The sequence below is a fragment of the Gopherus evgoodei genome, chromosome 3 (genome assembly GCF_007399415.2).
Source record: "Gopherus evgoodei ecotype Sinaloan lineage chromosome 3, rGopEvg1_v1.p, whole genome shotgun sequence".
In the NCBI taxonomy this organism is placed as follows: domain Eukaryota; kingdom Metazoa; phylum Chordata; order Testudines; family Testudinidae; genus Gopherus; species Gopherus evgoodei.
The window spans coordinates 61,462,047-61,489,314 of record NC_044324.1 but is presented as its reverse complement, the minus strand read 5'-3'; the positions used below and the strand labels follow the sequence as shown (position 1 = coordinate 61,489,314).

Sequence of the window (27,268 nt, the reverse complement as noted above, 5' to 3'; positions counted from 1 at the left end):
CTGGTGAAAAAGCACCTAATTACCCCTGTTCAGCCAGCTCCAATCAAGAGAAGTAGATTGGGACTGGTGAAATAGATCTGATGCCTGGCCTGAGGATTGGCTCCACCTGTGAGCCTGAGAAGCCAACAGTTATAAGGGCTGAAAGCCAGAAGAAAAGGCCAGCCAGGGAAAGGTCAGTCTCCTAGCTGTGGGCTGGCTGCAGGAGAACAGGGAACTAACCCTGCAAGCCTTATATATAGGTCAGCACTCATGGTGGGAGAACTGTGTGTGTATAAATAAAGCCACAGGTGCTGCATAAGTGGAAGCCTCTCTGCACTTTATTGGGACAGCCAGCTGGCCCAGAAAGAGGGACAGCAGAGAACTTATCACATCCTCCAAGCACGTTTTTCCCCATGTGCACTTTGAGGCAGAAGGACTGGTTCAGTTATAGCATGTTTAGGAATGATCTCTCACAGGACTTAGCCATCACCCCAGCTGGTCCAACTAAACCTCCCCTTATTGAGACAGGGAGGTATGATAGAATGCTAATTTGGAAAGATACAAAGATAGAACTGAAGGCCCAATCCTGTCTGCAATGGGACCAATCACCAAAGTAAAATTATACAAATGCAGCATGATCAGGACCTAAATCTATAAAACTACATAATAAGTCTCCAGTCCTGAAACTAACTGCATGTGACTGGACTTCTGCACTCATTCATAACCCCACTGAAATTTATTTGCTGACTATAATTACTATATATTTCAAGTCATACAATAAGGCTTGAGTAGAGAGGACACTACAGGACAGGATGAGGTAGTCCTCATCATCTTCTCTGGATGGCTATCTGGATAGCTTCAATGTGAATTTGAAAGAATTTCAATTAAAGTACTTGTCTTTTGTGCTTAAAGGATTATAATCATTTTTTCAGTTGAAATGCAAGTATGGTCAGGGGGAAAGAAATTAGTTAGGAGGATAAATGGAAGGATTGGATTTAATTTATGAGGGCATATATCAGGCCAGAGTTTCAGCTTTAATTCTGACACTTCTTGGCTTTGTGAGTTTATAGTCAGACCTCTAATGTGTTTTAAATGTATCCTTGTGTGATGATACAATATATCCATAGAACAAAGTCAGAAAGCTGCACACTTAAGGCAAAGCCTACAAAGGGATAGGGAGAGTGCAACAACTAATATATATATATGAATATACATTCACAAACACTATTAAAAGCTATATATGGAGGTGGGGGAGAGGAGAAAAATAAAGAAAGGAAATTAAAAGAGGCTTGCAAGAACTATGTGATGAGAATACAAAAGCCAGCTTTTTAGAAGCAAAATGTGCCAAATGGAAAATTGCCTATTAATAAAAGCAGCAAAGAATCCTGTGGCACCTTATAGACTAACAGACGTTTTGGAGCATGAGCTTTCGTGGGTGAATACTCACTTCATCAGATGCATGTAGTGGAAATTTCCAGGGGCAGGTATATATATGCAGGCAAGCTAGAGATAATGAGGTAGTTCAATCAGGGAGGATGAGGCCCTGTTCTAGCAGTTGAGGTGTGAAAACCAAGGGAGGAGAAACTGCTTCTGTAATTGGCAAGCCATTCACAGTCTTTGTTTAATCCTGAGCTGATGGTGTCAAATTTGCAGATGAACTGAAGCTCAGCAGTTTCTCTTTGAAGTCTGGTCCTAAAGTTTTTTTGCTGCAGGCAACCTGCCAACCTGAAACATATTCTCACCAGTAGCTGCACACCGCACCATAGTAACTCTAGCTCAGGAACCAATCCATGCAACAAACCTTGATGCCAACTCTGCCCACATATCTACACCAGCAACACCATCACAGGACCCAACCAGATCAGCCACACCATCACCGGTTCATTCACCTGCATGTCCACCAATGTAATATATGCCAGCAATGCCCCTCTGCTATGTACATCGGCCAAACTGGACAGTCACTACAGAAAAGGATAAACGGACACAAATCAGATATTAGGAATGGCAATATACAAAAACCTGTAGGAGAACACTTCAACCTCCCTGGCCACACTGTAGCAGACCTTAAGGTGGCCATCCTGCAGCAAAAAAACTGCTTTTACAGATTCAGACTAACACGGCTACCCCTCTGATACTTGACTACCTATTAATAGAAGAGGGTGAGGGGAAAGCAAGGACTTTGCTAGAATACAGAGAAAAATAACCAGAATGCAAAGGCCGTAGAACACAGACCTACAGTGAAGCAAATGTTATTCTTACATCAATATATGCTATGAAATATGTATGGCTGTAGCAATACAGCATCAATAGTTGGTTCCTGTGCTACATTAAAAATGGGCTTTACTCAGCTTGGAGAAACTTAAAATAACTCATGATGTGCCCTTAAGAGGCAAGTGTAAAGTAAAACCAGTATGAATCTCAATTAAATACTGTTCATGGACTAAAGTCCTTTAGTGCAATTACTATTATATTAAAGTATTTCTGATTACCAATATTACATGATATTTTTTGGGATTATAGGCATAAAGCAAATCTAATCAATTATTAGACTTACAATGGTGAAAAAAGAAATGTCATAGGAAAAATTAGAATACTTTATACTAAGGTTCCATATAAACATAGTGCGAACAGTTAATGATTAATATAAATGTTAACTATAGTTAACTAATTTAATAGAATCCAGCAGATTGCGTATAACCATCTGTATCACTTCCTATTGATGTGCATTTATAACACCTGGTACTTAGGTCTGTAACCTCTCTTTATCATCTCTTTATCATTTATAAACAATTTATAAAGAGGAAATAGGTTCTTGGTAGTGCCTTTGACAGACCTGAATTTGCCATACAGAATTCTACAACAGCCTATTCTGGAAAGTCAGTTGGGACAGATATTCTGCTGGCATAACTTGTATTAGCTCCATTGAAGTAAATGGAACTATACAAATTTTCACCATTTTAAGGTCTATCTCCATGTCTCTGAAGTCCTCAGATACTTTGAAAGTAAGTAGCCACTGGTGCTGTGAGTCTTCAGAATGTGGTTATGTTGCCTGTTTTTAGTATGGCAGCAGCAACTGGACTGAGAAGATATATTTGAGTATTCAAACTACTTTTAGAGCTTGAAAAACTCCCATTAATTTCAGTGGGCTTTGGATCACAGTTACTTCCTCCTGAAAGTGATCAGCTTCCACAGATCAACTTGATCACTCAGATTGTTTCCAGTAGCAATTTTGCTTACCTCCTTAACCCGATTTCAGATAGACTCTACATGATTGACTGGTTTCTGTCTACTGGTATCACTGCCTCATTCTTCGTGTCCTTTTACATGTCTTTGTCTACTCTTTACCATACATGGCTGAATACTATACTCTTAATGCTAGCTCTGTCAATAGCATCTAGAAATCCACACCCTCAGGTCTGGTGCTGGTTGAAAGGGGGTAGTACATCTGTATATGTATTTGTTTCAATTTCCTTTTTCTGATCTCTTTCTCGAGACTAATATATGCAGGAGGTCATAAGAGTTTCTCTGTCCAGGAAATGTTGAAGAAATGTATTAAAAAGACTATGCAACAGTGCAACAGGGCAGATCGGCCCCTCGCTGGTACAACGGGGGTTAATCCTTCCCTCCTAGCAAAGGAACCCACGCCCCTGAGGCTCTGTGAGGCATGCTCCACCTGGAAGTCAGGTATAAAAGCCTGCAGAGCTGCTCAGTCAGGGCTGGACCACTGGAGGGGAAGAAGGCTCGTCATCTCCAGCAGAAGAGAGGCTCGCACACCGAGATGCAAAGGTCAGACATGCCCAGCAGCACTGCAGAGGGGAAGCTGAGGATGCTGTGGACCTGGCTGAATCTGAGAACATGATGGGAAGTGGCCCAGGGATTTCTTAAAGGGGGATGGTGCTGAGACCATTCAGGCTGGCATGTTTTGGGAGGATCCCCACTGGACCACTGGTGAGAAGAACTTGCCACTAACAGGGCCCTGGGTCAGGACCCGGTGGAGTAGGTGGGCCCAGATCTCCCTACCTCTGCCACCCTCCTTTGAGAGGTGCTGGCCCCACCTACCATATGAACTCCTACCATTTGACCCCACTGCCCTAGGGGTGTATTGTATGGACTCCAGCCAGTAGACTGCATTACCCCACTCGGGGAGGGGAATTAGATGGACTCAGGCCATTGGGCCACTCTGTGCAGACTACAGAAGGGTTTAGGACATGGGCTTGGGTGTAGAGACGCTGTGCTACCTCCCGTCCCCCTGACCTAAGGAGCCAACGAAGTACGAGCACCGCCACAAACAGAGCTACTTCAGGTAGCCTGGTAAGGTTGCGGCAATGGATGGGGGACCACGTGTCTATTGGAATGACATGTTCACCCCATTCAATGAATCTAATATTGTTAAATCCACTGGTGGGCTGGGGGTGGGAGGTGTGGGGGGATAGCCATGAAACTGATTCATTATAGCTGGAAGAATAATTAGACTAAATGCTCAAAGTGGTCCTCATCTTACATGATGCAAATAAGGTAAAATGGCCACGGACTCTCACATCTGTCTCAAACTCTCTGCCTACAAATGATTTGAAAGCTTAATATGCTCAGAATCCCAACCAGTATACTGATTAATGGAAAAGATACATCAAGTCTGGAATGAAGAACCTGTTTGCTGTCAATGTACCAGTGTATTTAGCAGTGCACCTTACAGATTATTCACACTTGTTTTTTTGACACATGACCTATATCAACCCCTAGTGACTCTAAACATCAGTTTCATTTATCTATTAATGACTGATGAGCCCCTTCTGAAAGCTAGTACTGAAACAGTCACACAATTCTGATTTCTTGAGATATGAGTCAGGATTAGAAGGATTTTTTTCCAGTCTGCCCTGAATTCTATAAGGTGTTGAGGACAAAATGCCCCAGGGAAAGGTAGGTTGCTTTTCTACCTGTTTCCATTTAGCACAACTAAAAACATTTTTGTGCATTAGAAAACTTAGCCTATTCTAGCACTAGAACATGCAATTTTATAAACTTTTTTATTAATTTTATTACCATAGCACCTATAAGCTCTACTCAATGACCAAGATGCCATTGTCCTAGGTGCCGAACAAAATCAGCAAAACGATGGTGCCTGTCCCAAACTTCTAAAATGTCCTGGATGTTCCCTCTCTTCATCTTTATAGTGAATTCCATTGGGAAGCTAAAGAAAAATGTAGAACTTAGTTTCAATATTCAATATGTTATGTTTTAAAAAGGAGATAATTTAATTGAATGGATTAATTTTATCTAATTTATTAATCATATCCAACTTTTTCATTCAAGATCAGCACCTTTGAAATGATATGCCAGTGTTCTTGCACTGTTAAAAGAAATCCAACAATTAATCTCACCATTTGGGCCATTTCAAGGGGTCGATATTAAATCTCAAACACCTTAACGTAGGCCATAATACTTGTTGCTGGCAAGAGGATTAAAAGAAATACATCTTTAACCTGACCATTTGGCAATTTTATCAAGAAACCTTGTTCCTATGCATAGATTAGCACGCCTGTGGTAAAATTTAATTCTTTATCGAGTTAGCCATGTTTTGTCACTTAACAAAAATGTGCCTAGGACCCTGTAAGGCTACTGTTATACATTTATGTTTGAAGATGTAGATACATATGAACCACGCTGGGCACAATTCAGCTTAAACATCTTCCTCTAATGTGTTAGATGCCCTCCTTGGAATTCTGCAAAGACAAGCCATTAAATCCTACTTGTAGATACAGATTATTTTGAAGATCTCATAATCTACACTGATTCATGTCAGATGGGCTACAAAAGAAAGATTTGGTGGTAAGCAGTTATTAGCAGCAACCGTCGTGCAGATATTGGGACATTTTGGCCCCAGGAGTGTTTGTTTGACACATAATGCCTCCACACCATTCCAGTTGGGTGGAATCAGATCATAGTTTTTTCTTATTATAACACTACATCTCAGCATTTTGCACAATTAGATCTGTCAGACATCACCTTCAATAATCAGGGCTAGCGTTTGGAGTGTGGGTGGCAACCAGGCATAGAGTTGAGATGACTGTGCCAAGGGCAGTCCTGGAATTGAAATCCAGAGACAGGCCAGGGTCAAAACTAAGTTGAGAGTCCTTAGACAAATCAGAATCATAGCCAGAGTCCAGGTGCAGGCCAGAGGTCAAAGCCTGGTGGTCAGAGCCCAAAGACAAGACAAGCTGGTACTAAAGCCACAGTCCAAATACACAACAAAGGTAAAAACTGAATAGACAGAGTCCAAGAATTTGGGGAGCGGGGGAATCAGGAGGCAGAAGCAAGGCTGGAGTGAGTCAGTGACAAGGGTAGAGAGAGGATAGTGCAAGGAAAGGATAATACTGGGACACAGCTCAGGCAAAGCTGGGGCAAAGGTCAGAGCAGGAGCAGGCTGGAAGTCTCTGGAGTCTGATGTGCTGCAGGGCAGCAGGAGTGTTCATGGCTGGGTAGGACTGTTGCTCAGACTGATTTGCAGCTCTCCTGGGGTTGTGGATATACCTGAGCATAGAGATCACCAAGGCTGTTCTCAGTGATTGATAGGTTGCTGCTGCATGCCTGAGGGCTGACTCAGTGCAGGCTCTGTTGAGTGCTGACTCACGGCATCTACTGAATTCCCAGAGTGGTTGGGCACAAGGCTGTCCATATCTAAAGGCCTATTCCCTCAGCCTAAGGGGAGGAGCTACTGGATCCAGGTATTGAAAAATATGGGGGACAATTAATGATAAAACAGGAATGGGATTGATGGTCACAGGGTCAAAAGCAGGAAGCCAGAGGGGGACACTAAGCAGAGAGCCCCAGACAGTGCCCACTGCTCCTTGAAGGCATCTAGGGACTCACCAAACCAGTTGAGAGAGCAGCCCTGATTTGGCTGTGAGTTTGCCTCACACTCTCAATGTTTTCCACATAAGTTGGCAGTATAAAGGATGTGGGGACTGCAGTGGGCATTCATATTATCACATTGGGATTTCAGAGATGAACCTTTGCAATATATATCCTTGATTCAAATGGACAGCATCAGTGAGATCTGGAGTCATATCAATCAACTGAGAAGCACAGCATTTCATCTCCTACTGCGTCTATATTAGCTAGTCCTACAAATGTAGGAAGGTGCAGCGTTGCACAAGTCTTTCCTGATTGTTATTAATTACGCAAGAAATGAGGACACAGTTTAGTTTGGAAGTTCTTCAGGGTAAAACCTTCATCTTGCTATGCATCTAAAAACCTATCCAGCCTAATATACGTGATATTCACACACGCAGTAGTATTGCAAGTTTCAAGACTGAAGACATGACATCAATTGAACTAATAGAGGTCCAGAAGGTTACTATTTCTTTCACATAACGATTTTATTTCTGGTGATGGTGGGGGATATTTTGGCCCCTTCCTCTCAAACTTTTATATCATCAAAGGGTGCTATGGATGTGACAATTAAAGTTCATATTTTCCTTGCCTTCATGTCTATTTTGTCAAGATCTTACTTAGCTAGACAGTTCAATGTTTAAAGGTTCCCAGATTTTTATTTAGAGCAGACTAATGTAGTAATATATGCTCATCTTTTGGTTCCATTGGCATTGGTTCAAACATTCCCTTTGAGTTCTGTATGTGTACTGTCAGACACAAGTTCATTTTCTTTGAAGACTCAAATTCCAATGCAATGACATTTAATTTCACAAAAATAAAATGTTACATTTAGGTACCTCCAAAGCTGGCCCTACTTCAGTGTCCACCTCTGCTGTCAGATACCTGCAGGTCTCGATGTGCATGCAAGAACTGTGTGTCAGCCAATGTATGTCCACATTTATTAATGGAAGACTGTTCCCCTGGCCTAATGTCTGTCCACAGAAGGAGACAACCAGGCCCTTTACCACCCTGTCTCCTACTCTAACGAGGACTATATATGGCAGGGCTTGACCCCTGTTATGGAAACCTCCCATTCCACAAACTTAGCTATAATAGTACTTCTGATAGCCACATTCCATAAGGTGCAGTTCTTTTTCATATGGCTAGATTGATCATATAGCTCCTGATTGCTGCCTGATGGTCTCTCAAGGGTTTGTGGGAACGGCTGGAGTGAAGCTAGCTCCTGTTGTTCACAAGTCTTAGAACCCATGATGTGATACCTCAGTGCCAAGAGCAAGGGGCTCACCAGTATGAAGCAGTGAGCTTCAGCTTGCTTGACCAGCTCTGTGTACCCCAACTCACTGTTGTTAATCTGTATCTAAAAAGTGTCCTGTAAGGTATCCATACAAACTGGCAACACAGTATTATTGCATGGTGTGTGAATGGGTGATATTTGAAAAATTGTTAAAATGTGCTGCAAATGTGTTCTTAAAAGGTATTTGGCAATCAGGACTTAAGTTGCTTCATCCTAGACAAAGGAATGTGGTTCTGCCTGCTTGCATGCTTCTCCACTGTAAATTGACTCCTTTTATGAGGCTCGGATTCCCACCTCTCTGGCTGAGGAGCAACTAGTTAATTATGGCCCAGCTGCCACAGATATAACTAGTTGGCTCTTAATCCCTTTCTCTGACCATTATGGGAATGAACCCATAAGCAATGCATGGAGGGACCCTGTGTGCTCCCTCCTTCCCTCGACTTCTGCCATGGAGGGTTAACACCAGAATTTCCCTGGCTGCAGTGTGGGCAGGACAGGGTAAAGCCCTAAGGAGGGATTGTGCACCAGTCTGGGAACTTGATTGTAAGGGCTTCAGTGGCAGCAGAGCCTGGCCAGAGGTGGCTCAGCAGGGAAGAGTGCCTAGGGGACGGAGCAGCCCTATGCTCCCTGGGGCCAGGATCTGGGTCAGCTGTGCCAGCGCTGTACGGAGCTCCAAGTAGCTTTGGCAAATGCCAGGCCTGGCTCCTCCTGGGCAATGCCCTCTGTGGAAGGGTCTTGGGCTTTCTAGGGGTGCCGGCTGGGCAAGAGGCAATAGGGGAAGGAAGGAGACCACCTGGCAGTCTGCAGGTGTAGTGAGCGCTCCCACTACACTGTTTCTCTGCACTGGGAACAGGACACATCCTGTTGGGGAGATTCGGAGGAGTAGTGGGACTGGAGGAAAGGGCCAAGTGGGGAGGGAACAGCAAGAGGGGGAACTGGGGAAGGAGGCAGCAAGGAGGAGAGCATGCAAAGGGCTGATGGATGGGCCATAGAGGCAACATCTGAGGTGGTGCCTTAGGTTCAGCCCATCACACCCAGGAACAGGAAATTTAGAGAGTTCTCTAGATCTATTTTCTACATAATACAATGCACCAGAGTATCTGATTACAGAATAATAAAGTGTAATTATTTATTGGGAGTATCACATACTCTAGAACAGTGGTTCTCAGACTTTTGTACTGGTGACCCCTTTCACATAGCAAGCCTCTGAGTGTGATATCCCTTATAAATTAAAAAAACATTTTAAAATGTATTTAATACCATCATAAATTCTTGAGGCAAAGTGGGGTTTGGAGTGGAGGCTGACAGCTCGCAATCCCCCATATAATAATCTTGTGACCCTCTCAGGGGTCCCGATCCCCAGTTTGAGAACACCTGCTCTAGGAGCACTGAAATTTTGCCAGCTTTTCTATAGTATGTGGAAATGTAATGTTTCTGAACTGATAAACTATTTCCATTTTCTGTTTAATAAATAGTTTTGCTGCGTGCAAAATAAGAAGCAAAATTATTAAGTAATAATAAAGCATGAGTCAGGAATATTAAGAACAGTTCTGCTAGACATACAGGGGATTTAAGAGACACTGACAGTTAATTCTAGATAAAAGATCATAACAAGCAAAAATAGTACATTGCCATTGGATATCACAGATGGAAATGTAGCAGTAATACTATTGTGAGATCTAAGATAGTGAATTAAAATATTCAATCAGTCATCCAAATAAAGTAATTGTGAATGTCTGAAATGCCCATTTAAACCCTATATTCTAGCCAAAGTATTGCTGTGTGCTATGCAAGTCAACAGATTAAATGTATTAAACAGTGTTTCATAAATAAGAATGCTTGTACACGAAGTAGTCTGAGAAAATGCTAGAGGATACTTATTGCATCTAAATAAGGGTGTGTGCTTAATTAGATATCAACTCTCATCTATGGGAGGTGAGTGTTCATTTTTTCTCTATTTTCATGAACTTGCACCCAGAGATATATTGGGCACATCTGAAAATTAGGAAACAAATAAAACCATCATCACAACTGACATTAATTGTCACACTTTTTGACACTTCCATCAGGAGGGCTAAAGGCAGGTGGGTATGGAAACTGAATTAGCTTCCCTCTCTTAGAGATTGTTACTCTAGAGCAGGGTTGGTTGGAGCACATTAGGAGAACTATGTGAAGATACTTGAATTGTTGCTGTCCATTCTGTAAAGCAATAGCCATTAAAAAACAGTAGCAACAGTACAACAGAACTTCCATACACTGACGAAAGGAAATAACTGTATTATGTCAGATGCCATTGTGTAGCAAATATCGGGAAAGTTGATGTTGCTATTGGAAGCCCTTTGCCAGTTTTGTGAATAAGGTGGAGATTCTCCATGGTCATCAACTTTTACAGACATTCAATTTTCATATAAAATGAAAATGTGTGTGTATACGTTCAGATGGCAGTCTAAATATATCTTTATGGTCTGTGAGTTAGATGCTGCATGTGCTGTTTCTGTTTTTATGGAAACCACAGATCTTTGCAGGAGAGGGAGCAGAGTTATTTAATCTTTACTTTAAAAATGGTCTAGATCAGGGTTTCCCAAACTTGGTTCACGGCTTGTTCAGGTTAAGCCCCTGGCGGGCCACGAGATGCTTTGTTTACCTTTGATGGCCGAGCCACCACTTCCCACAGATCTCATTGGCTGGGAACAGCGAACTGCAGCCACTGGGAGCTGCGAGTTGCTGTACCTGCTGACGCTCAGATAAACAAAGGGTCTTGCGGCCAGCCAGAGGGTTACCCTGAACAAGCCGCGAACCAAGTCTGGGGACCCCAGTCTAGATTATGTGTTTTATTTCTTTCTAATAATTACAGCTAGAGGATTATTATAATAAAGTGTCTTTAATATATATTATGAAATAGCTTTCTGATTCAAACACCATGGAATTTGATCTCATAAATGCATGGATGTGACTGCTCTACTATTACACATAAATTGCATTTCAAAATAGCAATAGGGCACACCAGACAATATATTCCAAGCAATTATTACATTTTCTGGGTGGTTAAAGCCATTGAGCTTTTGGTCTCATGCCTCAGCATTTCTAAAAGTATAATATAATTGCCCAAAATGTGGTCCTGAAATGTCTTACAATTTATACTAAATACTATTATATTGTAATACTTACCATGGTTTCTAATTAATAGTTTGTTCACTGTTCAATTTTATGCTATATGATAGTACATCAAGCCATTATACTTTTCATCCTCTGCCATATTTTTGATGAGGACTGCTTTTCAATTTTTAATATAAAAGTTACATTATATTTCATGTTAATTCCAAAACCAAAACACTTCATTGGCTAATATGACATCAAGAAAGAAGAAATCATGTTAGAACTCGCACTGACTAGGCAACTAAACTAATTTATTATATATGTAGTGACTGGATTAGTCAAAGAGACCTTTGCTCTTTGAGATCATATCCTCCCTATCATATAGGTTTAGTTTAGCTGTTAGACTTAGTTTATTTAGCTCTGATTGGGAAGGGTTACTTTTAACATAATGTATAAGTTAATTCAAACAGTAGATCAAAAACTCGATGGTATTTTACCTCAGATTTAACAACTACAAATATCTGTGGAACAAACTGAGAGGGATCATAGACCTCTTTAAAGGACAAGGTCAGATTAAAACTGACCTAAAAAATTGAGTTTCCAATATAATAATCAAGAGATATGCATCGAAGTTTTGAGATATAAATAAATGAAATACAAGGCCTCCAAATTTCAGATATTAATTTTAAAGCAGGGTCCTGAAAGACATAGTCTTTGAGCACTGAATCAACAAGATGCTTAGACATGTGCCTAAATTTAGCTTTGTAAGTAATCTCTAATTTCAGTCTGAAGGATTTCCATGTGGGTACTCACATGCTTAAATATAGCCACATGCTGAATCAGGATCTTGCATCTCTTTTAAAGGAAAAATAATTCAAAAGTGAAATTTGAAACCTCTTTACCCAGAGAAAAAATGTTTTTATTTTACTAACATCTGGAAATTTTGAGGCAAGAAGGCTCAGTAGGAAGAGTGGTTTGTCATATCATCATTTGTTTACAAGAGATGGTCAGACTTTTTGAAAAAGATTAAAATAATTTTGTAGAGTTTATTAGTTTTAATAATTACTGAGATGTATGGGAAAATGCAGTTAATAGACAAAAATTTAGACTTCTAAAAACAGAAATTAAAACCATTGATCCTCGTACAACTGGTATTTTTCCCTGTCAAATTCTAACTAACATTTAAAATACTATATGCTTTTACCTATAACAAAAAGGAGATAAAATATTTAATCTTTAAAATAAGTTTTAGTGGCATCTTTGAAACAAACTTTGTGATGATGAGATGAGGATTGGGATTTACTACAAACTCTTACCTCTCTATTCACAAACAAATAGGTTTTTATCTGGAATTTTTATGCTATAACAACATATTCAAATGAGAATTTGCTGCCAGCACTCAATAACCGACTGTCGCTGTAATACAGTGCCAAGAGCTATGCTACATTTCATCATTCTTTTCTTTAGGATTTATTTTTCTTCGTAATTCATTGAGGCCTTGATACAAAGCCCATTGAAGTCAGTGGAAAGATTCCCATGGAGTCCAGTGGGCTTAGACTCAGACTTTGAATGAATATCTGATTAGTTTTGTGGTTGGCTATGTTGGATAGTCTATTATTATGAACATTTATAATATAATTAACTTGTTAGAATTGCTGGGATCAAAACTCATTTTTGATTATTCTAACTTTTATCAAAAACATTTCTCCTGACAGGAGAAATCTTTATATACTACTTGAAATCTGTACAGGTAAAAATACTACAGAAGAGTCAGTAAGAAATAAGCAGGCATTAAATTATCTTCACACAGTTCTTAGACAACACCAAAGGAAAAGAAAAGAGAGAATATTATTGCCGAGTGCCATTTTTAGCCTAAGTTCAAATCTATATGCTGAAATATAATCCTTATACCTTTGTAATGTAGGTGAGAGGAGAGAAAAATACATGTGCAAAATTATTTTCTTAAGAGTTTGAAAAGTACAGCGTCTTATTCATAAGTCACAACTTATTTGTATTAAGTGCAGCAAACTGTATTTACAACACATGGATGTTCAACATGACAGAAAAAAGTAAAACAAGAAACAGAAGGCAAACCTAAGGTGCATCGCTGAGTATTGTTTAATAATACAATGTGTTTCTGAACTAATAATGAAATCAGTAACACAAGCGATAACCTTTGGACCACAGTGGAAATATATTATCAAGAAGTGTCAGAAAAAGCAATGTCAACCGAGCAAACTCAGCAGCAGACTCAGTGGTTGGCTGTAAGAATAACACTCAGATGGTTTGGAGACCCACATATACATCCCAACATAGTGCATGAAAAGTAATTAATGTAACACTTTCTTCTTCCTTAGTGTTCTCTTTTATATTTAGACTCTTCTTGTAGTTTTTGAGCTGCCCATATGGTTTGTCATTGCATGCAAATCTTTTAAGGATGTTCAGAATTACATATAGACTTTCGGAATTTTGTATTGGATGTATTGAAATAAGTAAATAATCTATTTTCGACTTTAAACATTCAAAGCAAAGTTAGTGTGATGTGGTAAACAGAGTTCTGATCCCTGCTCAAGTTAAAAATATTGCCTCCCTCCCCAGACATCATTAACAAGGCAAACTGCTTAAAGAAATGTATCAGAAGAACCACTCTATGAAAGCCTCAAAGAATAGCAGTGCCCTTTATCATCATCCATGTTCATCATCAATTTGTCTTGTGAATATGCTATAACCTTTACAAGAGCTTGAGACGGATTGTTCACTGCCTTCCACCTAGAGTAGTCAATTACACCTGGTGCAAAATAAGCACAAATCACTTGTAAAATTCTAGCAAATCAGAAAGGTAACATATCACATTTATCAGAGGGGTAGCCATGTTAGTCTGGATCTGTAAAAAGCGACAAAGAGTCCTGTGGACCTTATAGACTAACAGAAGTATTGGAGCATAAGCTTTCGTGGGTGAATACCTGCGTCTGATGAAGTGGGTATTCACCCATGAAAGCTTATGTTCTAATACTTCTGTTATTCTATAAGGTGCCACAGGACTCATTGTCGCATATCACATTTACTTTGCATGGTTGCAACATTGCTGACTATCAGATCTTTTGAAGACTTCAGAATAATAAAAAGTGACGCCTATGATAGAATTGCCTAACAGTTGTGATTATAAATTATTCTTATAATACCTCCATAGTTTGAAGCAGGCCTTTGTAATTAGGCAGGAAGAAAGCCTTGGAGACAGATAAGTGCCTTTTCTTTGTCTTGTTAAATTCTGTTTAGGTTTGGCTGAAAGAGAAACTCTAAAAACTGCCATTTTTCTTCTGCAGCATTGCAAAATACCTGAACATGAACATTCTAATATAGGCTTGAACCTGCACCACCACTGCTACAATAGTAGAGGCTGCACTGGAAACCCTGGGATAAAACAGTCTTTCTGGGATCAGTGAAGAGACTGCTGGCTGGGCTCTCCAAGAAAACCCTCCTTGGACCAGTATATGGACCCAGTAGCCCATCTTCCCCTATGCGGGCATCACTGATGAACTAGTTTATGCCCTCCTTGCTTATATTTTCCTTGAATTTTACCTTCCTCTTTTTTCTCTGTTGCTTTTACAAACTAGCTCTTTCCCCATGTCAATAGTTTAAATACTTCCACAATGCCTTTTGTTTTAGGCGTATGTATGAATATTATCATTGTACTATGCAAAGGGAAACAGAGAAGGAAACATCTTTTGAAATGTTACTGATTACTTATTTACTAAATGGCTCAGCAGTTTTACATATTGTAAATACCACTGCACAAACATGACTTTGTAAGTGATAATGAAACCTCAGAATTATGCATATGCATAAGGGAGTGTGACAGTATGTTACCTTTAGCACCCTGAAGCATTGGAAAGATTGCAGTCTTCATTGAAATCAATTAATCAGTTTCTTGAGGGGATTACTGACACTTGGGTGGCAATTTGCTGGGTTGATGAGGAAATGTGTGCATTAACTGGGGAAATATATATTTGAGAGGAACAAGCTAAGGAGGAGGGAGCTGTTTGGAGAATGTGTTGGAGAGAGGCAAGAATGTTGTGTGGAAGTCTCTTTGTGCTGTTTATCTATGGCATATTTTGTTATGCTTTGCAATAGAAGAGTAGGTGCACAAGGGGTGAAAGAGAAGTAGTGTGTGTTTGTGGGTAGGCAGTCATAGTCACAGGGAGACAGTTGAGATTACATGAATTAAGAAAGTGATTTGTATAAGGATAAGAACTGGCCCTTTAGTTAGCGTGGGCAACTTCATTTTCCAAAAGTGGAACAATAAAGTTTGCTTTTATATATTATTCTTTTGGTAGTACTTGACAGTTTCATTATAAAGAAAATCTGTAAAAATGGGTTGGTGAGTATAGAATGTGTCAAAATACAGGCATGTTGGTCAAGAATTTTAATCTTCATAATAGAGCTAATGAAAATGAAATGGCCCGTGGTGGTAGTTTGGGGGATCCCGGATGGAAAGTCCTATCAGCTCCAAAAAGCAAAATTGCTATAATAATTTCTAATGACATTAGTGAATGCTCTGGCACAATTCTGAAAGAGAAGCAAACCCCTGCTAGTATCTTGTGGTTCAAAAGGTTATGGAGTGATTTCAAAATGGAAATAATCATGGGAATTTTGAAGCAGGTGACTAGTTTTTTGCAGAGTTATGTGTACTCCTTGCCAGTCTAGAGGACTGAACAAACTAGATTCACACCCTGTCCTCCCTCAAGACACCAGCAAAAGTATAAAGACTGGAAGTGAAAGAGAGATTGTCTGCCTTCCCTGTCCTTGAAGGGACACACACAGCCTAAAGATATGTGTCTGCACTGCAATTAAAAACCCTGAAGTTGGGCTATTCCAGCTGGCTCGGGCTAAGGGCTGTTTAATTGAAGTGTAGACATTTGTGCCAGAGCCTGGCACAAAGGACCCTGTGAGGTGGAATGGTCCCAGAGCTCAGGCTGCAGCTTGAGCACAAAGGCTACACTGAAATTAAACAGCCCCATGAACCTGAGTCAGCTGGCATGGGCCAGCCATGGATTTTTAATTGCCGTGTAGACATACCCTAAGGGGACTGGCATAGGAGCCCAATGAACAAGCCAGTCAGCCACTTAAAGGCTCCAGAAACCCTGCACATGCCTGAAACCACCGCACATGTGAGCAAGCCTGATTTCAATCTGATAGTGTTTGTTGGGAAAAAACTGGCTGCAGGTAGTTGGGTTACAACAGCTATAATAGTAGCAGCCCCAAAGTTGCTCCCTGTAGCAGAAGGTGAAGTGCCATTTTCTCTTTTCCTGCCAGAGTACTTTAGGCAGAACCCACTCCTCAAAGAAGAGCCTGAGCCACAATGCTTGGTGTGCCTGTGAGGACTCACTGCCAGCTAGCCCAGACTGGGACTCAGGGGACAACCAGTTCTTCAGACTGCTAGGGCCCAGAAAAGAGAGATTGGTGCATTTTGCTAAGGAACCAAACCTCTTCTTCAAGCTCTAACTCCACCAATTAATGAAGTCTGTGTGGAGCTTTGTTGCTATTCTTTTTGTCAATACATAGATGCGGGCTTTTGAGTACTCAAGAGGGAAAGTTTAATTATCTCTGTGTGATTTTTGAGTCATTCATTTCTTTGTTTTCCATGGTTCCCCTGCCTTCTCTTTGTCCCTGGCTCTTGCCCTCCTTTATTTATCCTCCTCTTTTCCTGGAACAAATGTTTGGTATCCTTAAAATCTGTTGGGCCATAGTTTATTGCAATGCCCTAGAGTTCATAGGAGATAATCTATTAATTTATTCACTTGGCCACTAAGTGCAGGAGCCAAGTACAAAAACTCAGGGGCCCATGGGTCCTAAAATGGAACACTGAGGCCCTGGGGAGGGAGGATTATGGGGCTTTACCATCTATGAGGATCACAGTGCCCTAGAAGTGGTCTACATACAACTACCAGAATATGAACAGAAGACTAGACAAAATAAAGGAATGGGCCTAAGCAATAGACATTTTTTAACATTGTAAAACAAGTATATTACTTAGCGTCCATTCTAGGAAGCCACGATCAGCATATCCCTCGGCCCATGCCACTTCCCCCAACCCCCATTGGCCTGGGACAGAGAACCACGGCCAGTGGGAGCCACGATTGGCCGAACCTGATGATGCGGCAGGTAAACAAACTGGCCTGGCCCACCGAGGTGCTTACTCTGGCAAGCCACATGCCAGAGGTTTCCGACCCCTGCACTAGACTGTGTGCTTCCTCAATTAGCAACCAAAGGTGAAAAGGTACTGCAGAGTCATGAAATAATAACCAAGATAAGTAAGGTTGTTGGGAGACTCCTATGTAAGAGTAATCTTTCCCACATCCAGGCACAATAAGATACTCAATGAATTTGAAAGGCAGAATATTTGTAATGTCTAGAAGGAGATCCTTCACATGGATAATGTTTATATTAATACTTTCTGGGGTACAGCTATATGATCCAGGAAATACACTATTCAACAACAGGAATTCCAGAAGGAATTTCTCCACCTGGAATCTTATTGCACAATTAGGTTCAATAAGGTGCTTTTAAACTTTGCTTTCTGAGAAGCAGCCAAAATTGGCTGCTATCACTTACAGGATACTGGACTAAGCAAGCCACTGATCTGTTCTTGTGTGGCAACTATTATTTTCTTTCATTACTTTTAGCTATTTATTGTAAATAAAATCATATTGCAAATGTCAATATAAAAGTTCATATTAAACATACTTTATTCAGAATCCTTAGAACTTAGTTCTTCCTGTGTCACTGACACATGAGGCAGTCAAGTTTCTCCACTGATTATGATTGCTGACTAGTTGTGATACTTCTTCACAAGTGATACCAGGGCATTCAATACCCTGTATTGCTATCTTCTGCAGTTATTCCTTGGCCTTCCTCACCTCCTTTTGACTCCTTTAAGTATCAACTTTAATGTTTTTTCTTAGCATGTCTCCCATCTTCTATGTATATAGGATACATATTCCAATCACCTGCGCCTTCTTACACATCCTGCTCTGTCAGCTCACTTATCCTCACATTTGTATTTTAGTCTTTTCATGACATGTATATCATCTTCACCCCTTCAATCTCTTGATGTTAGCAGATGACTGTGGCTAAGTCTCTGCTACAAATAGTAGCATGCTCAATACAATTACATGGTATAATGTAACCTGTAATTTGGTGTGGAGACCTCTGTTTGCTCAGATGATGTTCATCCCTCCAAAAGGAGTGTTTGCTTTTGAATGTGTATCTGAGTATCTTTATTTGAGCCAACTTCAAATGACATCACTCTTTCTAAATAGCAGAACTCTTCTTGATATTTTTGCCATCCACATAGATCTTTGAATCTGTTGTCCAGTTTCCTACCTTTCATAATACTGTTTTTCTCTGGTTTTACTTTCAACCCAGTTGTTTTTCTGTTTCCTGTTCTCTTTTCATGATCATTTCATTTGATGACATGTTTAGTAAAGCAGTGTTGTTGGCAAAGTCAGGGTTGTGCAAATTGTCTTCACTAACCCCTTTTACATGGTTCACAGTGCCTTTTGTTACCCACTTCATCATCCAGAGATGGCAATGCACAGGAGTGGCGAGCACACACTTCTTCTCCAGTCACAATACCTAACTGCTCACCCAGGCCTGTCTCTAATCTTATTGTGCATCTACTTTCATTATATAAACTGTGCATGTTAATCAGCTTGTCTGCTATCCCATAGCTTCTAGCAATATTCCACAATACTTGTCTGTGGATATTATCAAACATGTTCTTAAAGTCAATAAAGTTAATTAAGATTGAATTTTGCCAAGTAGTAGCTTTTTTGATGATCAGTTAAAGACTGAGTATCTGCTCACATGAGCTATCTGTATGGAACCCAGACTGTTCTTCACATAATATTTCATCCATTGCCTCTTCATTCCATTCAACATAACAGTAGCCAATAAGATCACCCTTTATGGCACCTGTTCTTTCACTCATATTTTTACTTTTATTAGCAGCTCAATTAGAATTTTGCTTCCCACCTTAGTATCTCAGCTTGAATTCTGTGAACCTCAGGAGCTTTCACCTGTGTAAAGCCGTTGATGGCTTCTTTAATTTCATAAGGTATTATTGGTCCATCTACTATTTCTAACTCATCATTGACATTTTTCTTGAATCTGTGCATAATCATGAGCTTGAGTCAGTTTGATATGGAATGGCCATGTTCTTGCCATCATCTAGCTTATTCTTCAAGAGTTTTCAACATCTGCATATGAGAGTACCTGATGGGCACCACCTATGGTGGTCTTGTTCTTCCTGACAGGTCTTTCACTATTCTGTGGAGTTTCTTGAAATCTTTCCTCTGTGCTGCTGCTTCTGTAGCCTTCTCCACAACCCAGACATTTATCTTTTGCCTGCATTTTTCTATACTATTTTTCTCTGTATAGTGCAACCATCTCTAAAATTTCTGCCTGTCTTGCACTGTTCCTTTTTTGCCTTCAGAGCTTTCTGCTCATTAGTCCCTGTCCATGTTCCAGATGTAATTTATCCATCTTCTACCCTCTTTCATGGCCCACTCCCTTTTGACTCTCTGGTCTCCCAGACTGTCATCAGCACATGTAAAATATTGGAACAGTTGTGAGATATGGTGTAGAATCTGATCTGTTTTTGTGTCCTTAACTTCTGTATTTCTATAACACTTTGTGTCCTTCTTTTTGAGTTTAAGTTGTGACATGGCCATTAAAAGATAATGATCTGAGCCAAGATCTACTCCTCTGCTCACTCTGATATCCTTCAATACCATTTTTACATATGCCAGCATGGTCTATAAGGTTGACAATCACATTGTCTGGTGATCTTCATATGACATTGTGTATCCTCTTATGCTGAAAGAGACCGTGTCCTATTTTTAGGATGTTTGTGCCATAGAATTCAGAGCTATTCACCATTATTGGTTCAGATGCCTTCTGCTGCTGCTGTGTCCATATGTCCTTTCCAGGCAGTACAGTTGTTTCCAATTGGTGCACTAAAATTCCCTATCATCAGCTTGATGTCAAAGTTACGCAAGTCATCCAATACTTGCTGCACCTGCTTGTATAATATCCTTTTCACTGTCACCTACTCCATTTGTTGATACATACACTTGGATTCTTGTACACTTGACATATCTTGTTTTCAGCCTGGCTGTTGTCGTTTATTGGCCGCCAAGCCATCAAGGTCTTCGCTGTGATGTTTTCCAGTATAACTTGTACACCCTTTTTGTGTGTTCCTCTTTTTGAGTGGCACCACTTCCCACTCCCTGCCCATTTTGTCTCACTGATACCAAGTATGTTTAGATTTAGTTTTTTTCATTTCTCATGTAGTTTTCTGGTACTGTTCAAAGTACTTATATCCCACATGCCTACTCTTGTTACAGATTTGGCAATCATGATTTGATGTCTCAGTATCTCAGATTCCCATTGGCTTTCACTGAGATCTCATACTTTGGTTTAGAGCTCCATCTGTACCTCCTATCCTCCAAGTTTTGGATTATCTTAACCTCACAATAACAAACAGTTTTGCTTAAGTAGGTCACAGACCCAGCTGCAGGAACCCTCATCTTTTATGTGGCCTTGAGAATGGCACTGTTGCAAATAGTGGCAGAGTATTTTCTTTCAGAAGAGAAAACTTAATATATTGTAATTCCATTTTAAAATAAGTTAGTCTAGGGGAAATATTATAGATGTAGCTGGTAGCATCCCCCGTAGCTAATGTTGCCATGATAATTCCAATTATAAGGCCAAGTTTTTTCAGTTGTTTATAACATTCCCAAACTTTAACTGTTCAAGCTGAACTTTTCTATGCTAGATGTCTATCAGACTGAATTATTTATCTGAAAAATTCAGAAATAAAATTTCAGAAATTTCCAAGAAAGAGATGAGGGGAAAATATGCTGCTTTTTCTCCTATGGGGGGAAACAATCTTGAAACCATGTCAATGAGACGCTCTAGTACCTTCATGTTTTGGAACAAGGGCTTCAAATTTGGCAGTAGAATTATCCTAATATCAGGGATGTACCTTTTGCCATTCTGTAGGGGAAAAAACAAAATAATCTGGTCAAATCATGAACATTTGGAAAATCACAGTTCACACATGCTCAGGACAGACTTCCTGGAGTTTGGCATTTATATTTTCTGAAGACTGTCTGTATTTAGCATGTTCCAACCTAAGGATGTAGGAACTGGACAGACTTTCTTTACCATTGCTGCTGCTGGCCACTGTGGCACTGGCCATTAGAAATGAGAGTTGTTAAAAAAAAATCCTCTTGTGCTCCCTCTGCTAGTTTCCAATCAGTGTGGAAGAGGGAATCTGTCTTGAATGCAAAGGAGAAAAGAGCAGACCTGGAGGTGGGACTGTAGAGGGATATGAGGGATGTACAGGGACTGTAGAGGGGTATGAGGCGGGAGGCTGAGTCTGTGAGCTGGCAAGGAGGTGAGAGGTGAGACTGGGAGCTAGATGTGGGGAAACTAAGAGTGGTTGGGCAAAGAGACTGAGTCTGGGAGCCAATGAGGGAAGTTGGGTATGGGACGGAGATGCCAACATCAGATAAAGAGCCTGGTGGCTGGAAGATTGAGACTGAATGGACAAGGAGTCTGGGAGTCAGCCTGGGATAAAGAGCCTGAGGAGGAAGATGGGGTATACTGGAGACTAAGATTTGGACAAGGAATCCTGAAGATTAGGTGTATATTTGAATACACCTAAACTTCTGAGGAAGGAGCCCTACAGACAAGTTTCCTTCATTACACAACCCTGATTCATCCCCAGAATAGGTCCATCTTGTGCACTGAGGCAAGAGTCCTGTGTGTAGGGGACAGGGGAAGTGATCGTATAATTAAAGATTCTATCATAAAACAATGCATGAGGTGGCTAAATTATGATGGCACAGGAATCTTACTTCTGACATATCCTAAATTTTGAGTGCTTGACTTTGCAACCTTTATATTCCTTTAACATGGTGTTTTAGATAAAATACTTTATACATTGAGAAATATTCTAACAGAAGTGTAAGGATCTGTTTGTCATTTACATGAAGTAAAAGTTAAAAAAAGCAATTAACACAAATATCAAAATGGAAATGCTATTGTTCCTTTTATTAAATTACTTTTTATTGTAAAACTTGGCCTCTGGTTTACCATAAATTTCCACTGAACAGCAACTATTTCAGAGTCAAAAAGAAAATTACTGGGGAAATAAAAGTATTATAGCACCAGAAGAAAAAAAAGTTTTTACTTTTTAAAATAAAAATTAAACTGCTAACATGTACTAAAAGCTGCTGGCAATTTTTAAAGGTACTACACATCATTTTTCTATGTTTCCTCCTCTTTCAGTAGAACTCCAACAAGAATAAACCCCATATTTTTTTTTTCTGTTCTGTAACAACTCTCATTCTCTCAGGATGAAGTGGATCTGCTTGTGAAGGGCTGGAACAAGGCCCACTGCATCATTTAAATCCTGCTTTGGGGCTATGTGGATCTGGTGGTTTAGGCCTCAGTTCAGCAAAACACTTAAGCATGTATTTAAGATCCTTTTACTTCAATGAGACTTAAGTATGTGCTGAAAGTTTGGGACCTGCTTAATGGCCTTGCTGAAAAGGGAAAGACATGCTAAGAATGAAGTACTTCCTCATGTGCACTGGTGAATTGAGGCTGTAATACAGACCTACAAAACTTCAGAATATTAATCTCTAAAATCCAGGAAATTTATCCTAAATTTTTGTATTAATTATCACTAAAGAACTGTTTTATGGTTAAAGTGCAGATTAGCACTTGGGTGATCCTAGTTTTGACACAGAATTTGTGCATTACCTTGGTCAAATTGTTTAATCTCTTTGTGTCTCAGTCCCTCAACTTAAAATGGAGATAACAAAGTTTTTCCACACCGTTTTTTTCTGCCTTACACTGCAAGGTTTTAGGGGATATATACATAAACAGGTTCCAGATCTTCAGCTGTAATAGAGAAAGGGACGGAGTCAGACTGTGGTTGTGATGATGTAATTATAATTGCTTGAGAGGATTTATTCCAGCTTCATATCGCTGTAACAAAGATCAGACTGTGTCCCGTTGCGGATATATTTATCACTAGTATTGAATGTATCAAATGCTTTCTGGTTGCAGTGATATTTTGCAAAACAGATTATATTCTTTCTCTATTTTGTATTCCTAAAGGCTATTTATGCAGAAAATGCAGACAGATCCCAGTGAATAAGAGACACTTATTCTAAAACTGTCTTCAGTACCTATGCAATTGTGACAGAATTCAAATTCACTGGCCTAAACAATGACTATAAAATCAATCATTCTTGTAATGGTGTCTCTTCAAACCTACACTGCAAATGGACAAATAATATGTGAGAGGCAAATGAGTGTGGAATGGCGCACACAACCAAAGCACCACATCATGAAATGGACTTTGATGAATAACATCTGCTCGAACTTCTACACAGATTGCTGGAATATAAATACCAATATTGAAAGGAACATCCTAGAACAGCAGGCTTTGAATGTCCCTCAAATATGTCCCTTGCAGCTTCAGCTGGGGGATAGTCTGTTCATATCTTCAGAGGCATCTTTTCAGTCACATGGGATGAATTTGGGGAATGTTTCCATGGAAGAATTTATTAGGTGCCCCCCAAAAGACTTTCTTCAAGATCAGTTGATTTTTGGTTGCAGGTTAAGAGGGATGCATCAAGTTGACCCTCGGTGGCTTGAAGTTGGAACTCATTATTTTGCAGAAGTTCAGACCAAAGGACCACTGTTATGCAACCTAGGCCTTCGGCTCAACGTAACAGTGAAGCAGCAGTTTTGCCAACAGTCTTCAAATGCACCATTTTGCTCCAGACATGGCAGATGCTTAAGCCATGTATGGGAAGAGGCATATAACTGCCACTGTTCTCAACAGTATTCTGGAAGATTCTGCCAGGAGTTTGATGCATGCGCCAGTAAACCCTGCCAGAACAATGCCTCCTGTATTGACACAAGAGAAGGAACTATTGGGAATTCCTATGAATGTGCCTGTCCCTCACAATTTGCAGGTAATATTCTTTCCCCCCCCAAATAGATAAACAATATTTGTAGAAGAATATAATGTTCTTCTGTAAACTTGAAAAAAAAGCTTGATACAAATATAAAAAAGTAAATGCGGTAAATTAATCTCTCTGTGTCAGTGTGCTTCTGATGACCTATTGACACGATTACAGTATACTTAGTTAACGTTTTCTTATGGTAAATTTGTGCAATAATTTAGGACTAGACTTTGCAGTACTTACCTAGATGAACATTTGTGGGGAAAGGTGAAATGAGCTCTTTCCCACTCTTTACATAGCCTATCTAAGTGTCAGGAAGTATTGCAATCCCTGTACTGAGGGCATGATCCAAAGTCCATTGAAATAATTCTGCAACCTGGTATTGACTTAAGCAGATTTGGAATCAGGCCCTCAGAAATTATAAAGTTTGCTCTATTTATACTTTCCGGGGGTTTTACAGCACCCCAGCATGGAAAAGAAAGGGCAGGAATGAGGCAAAGCTGTGGTTCTATTCCTGCATAGCAGCCAATAGAAATTACTGGTTGTATAGAGAGAAGTAAGATGCCCTCCATAAAAAGGTATTATTGATTGTGTTCTAGGTCTGCAAATCTGGGAATTCCAGAAGGTCTGTTGATCCCTCTTTAATGTTATGGTTCTTCACTACCCCAAACACAAGACTGTGCCTACAAAACAGCTGACTCAAATGAGTGATAGATATGTGATCATAGAATAAGAAATTAAATATTTGAGTAGGTTTTGCCATTGATCGATGTTATAATTGTATTAAGTTATCTCCATGCAATAATTCTATCAGCAAATGCATTCACAAATAGGAGAATTTGTCCAATTATGAACAGTGGTAGAGTTATGAAAAGATTAATATATATTTTCCAAAATTTAGTAAAAATGGTGTGACAACAGAAAACACACTAGACCTGTTTCTTTGTGGAAGGTACTGATTTGAACTCTGCTGAAATGTAAAGCTGCTTATTCATTCAAGCATTATTTAAACATACTGTTAACCGTTCTAGTAGGCAGTAAAGGACAGGATTCAGCTACTGCCATCAATTCATATTGCCAGTAAAGTTCTAATATTAAATAAACTGTATGGCAAGGAGGAGCACAAAGATTAAAACAGCAGATATCGCAGATGTGCTTATACAGGTGTAAGTGAAGGAAAAATGTCTCCCATAATGTTAACAAAACAGAATATTTGCTCAAGTGTGAATAATATCATAGTAAAAATTCAAGTGACAAGCATAATGATATGGTATTTAGACCCATATGCTGTAAAGCACAAGCAATTTATGACTGGTGCAGTAATTTCCAGTGAGTTGCATGTTAAGCAAAATTTATGCAAAAAAATTCATTCTACCTTCAAGCAGTTTCTAGGATTTGCAGTTTCTAGGAAGCCAATACAAGCTATCTATGTTCCAATAACCAAGAAACAAGTAATGTATACTAAATTAAAGCTTTGACAATAGCTGTGAATCAGTCATATGTCTGTATCTTAATATTTTTGAGTCTGGTAGCAATGCATATAAAGTTGCCCAACACTGTTTTCAGTTGCTTATAACTTTTTGTGAGACAAACTATTTGGGCTGAAATTTGCAAGCTTAATATTTTATTCACAAAGTGTGTGTGTGTGTGCGTGCGTGTGTGTGTGTGTGTGTGTGTGAAAAATTCAGTATATAATTGACTCTTCGCAAAAAGCTACCTTACTGTTGTACTATGATTTCACTAGGTAAAAACTGTTCAGAAATAATTGGACAGTGCCAGCCTCATGCCTGTCTGAATGGCAACTGCAGTAATGTTACTCCAAATACTTTTCTTTGTGAATGTGACAAAGACTTTACAGGTAAGAAATTCATTTTATTTTCTATGCTGTAACAGTAATTGTAAAGCAGAAATTTACATGAAACAGATTGAGTTGTTAATGTGCACTTTCCAAGTTGAGATCTGTGAGGAAAACTAAGTTAATTTTAATCATAACTGAAATACATATTTCTCCTGTGAACTCACAATGAGACTACTTATGGCAAAAAGTGAAAATCAACAAATCTAAGGGCAGTGGCTCTCAATCCTTTTCATACTGGTATCCCCTTCCTATATATATGGGTTTTCCCTCCCATTTTGGTAATATGCAAATAGCAGAGTGTTGCCAACTACCTAGCACCTGTTCATAGCCCCAAAGTTCAGAACCCGTAAGTAATCAAAATCTGGTCATGGATAATTCAGCCTGAGTTTAGACTGTCCATGACTTCTATTTTACCAGGTTCAGTGTATTTTAACTGCATGTGAGAGTGTTGGCATCAGATAGCTCCCACAAAGTAGTAATAAAAGATGTTGAAAATGTCTGTTTATTTGAGGAGACAGTGTGCACTTGTGGCTCCCTGTGGGCCAGATGGAGTAAGGGGTGGGGGGCTGACCTAGAGGAGGAGTATGGGAAGTCATACCAGGAAGGTTGGTGTTGGAAACTTAGCTGTGAATTTCCTGCTTTTAAAAGGCAAATTTAAAAACTTCTCTTTCAAAGATTGCATAAAATACTTGGAGATAACTAAATAAAAGGCATCTTCATCATCATCATCATCATCATCTCCTCCTCCTTTCAATGCCACAGTCAGCCCCCGCACCCCTTACTCCACCTGGCCCACAGGGAGCCACACATGTACACTGTGTTCCCAAGTAAACAACTTATCTGCCCACCACATATGAACCAGTTACTATATCCAGACTACCTACCTACTACAAGACTATGAAACATCATACCCTTCATGTGTGGTTCAGAGTCAGAAATGAAAACTGGGAATCATGGATCCCTGCTCTAACTAACAGAAAATATTTCCCTATAGGTTTGCTTTTACCACAATTTTTTAATATCTTGTATTACAACTTTGTGGGAGCTATCTGATGCCAACAATGATTATTTGTCATAAAAATTGGAAACATTTGGGGC

At 39.7% G+C, this 27,268-nt stretch overlaps 1 protein-coding gene across 1 annotated transcript in view; it reads left to right on the top strand.

The window, feature by feature from the left end:
- The first annotated feature begins 23,567 nt into the window (after positions 1–23,567).
- The window catches only part of EYS (eyes shut homolog), a 1,559,204-nt gene continuing 1,555,503 nt past the window's right edge, over positions 23,568–27,268 (top strand). The window contains 2 exon segments of the mRNA XM_030558318.1: positions 23,568–24,321; positions 26,057–26,198. Of these exon segments, the coding sequence (XP_030414178.1) occupies positions 23,568–24,321; positions 26,057–26,198 (896 nt within the window).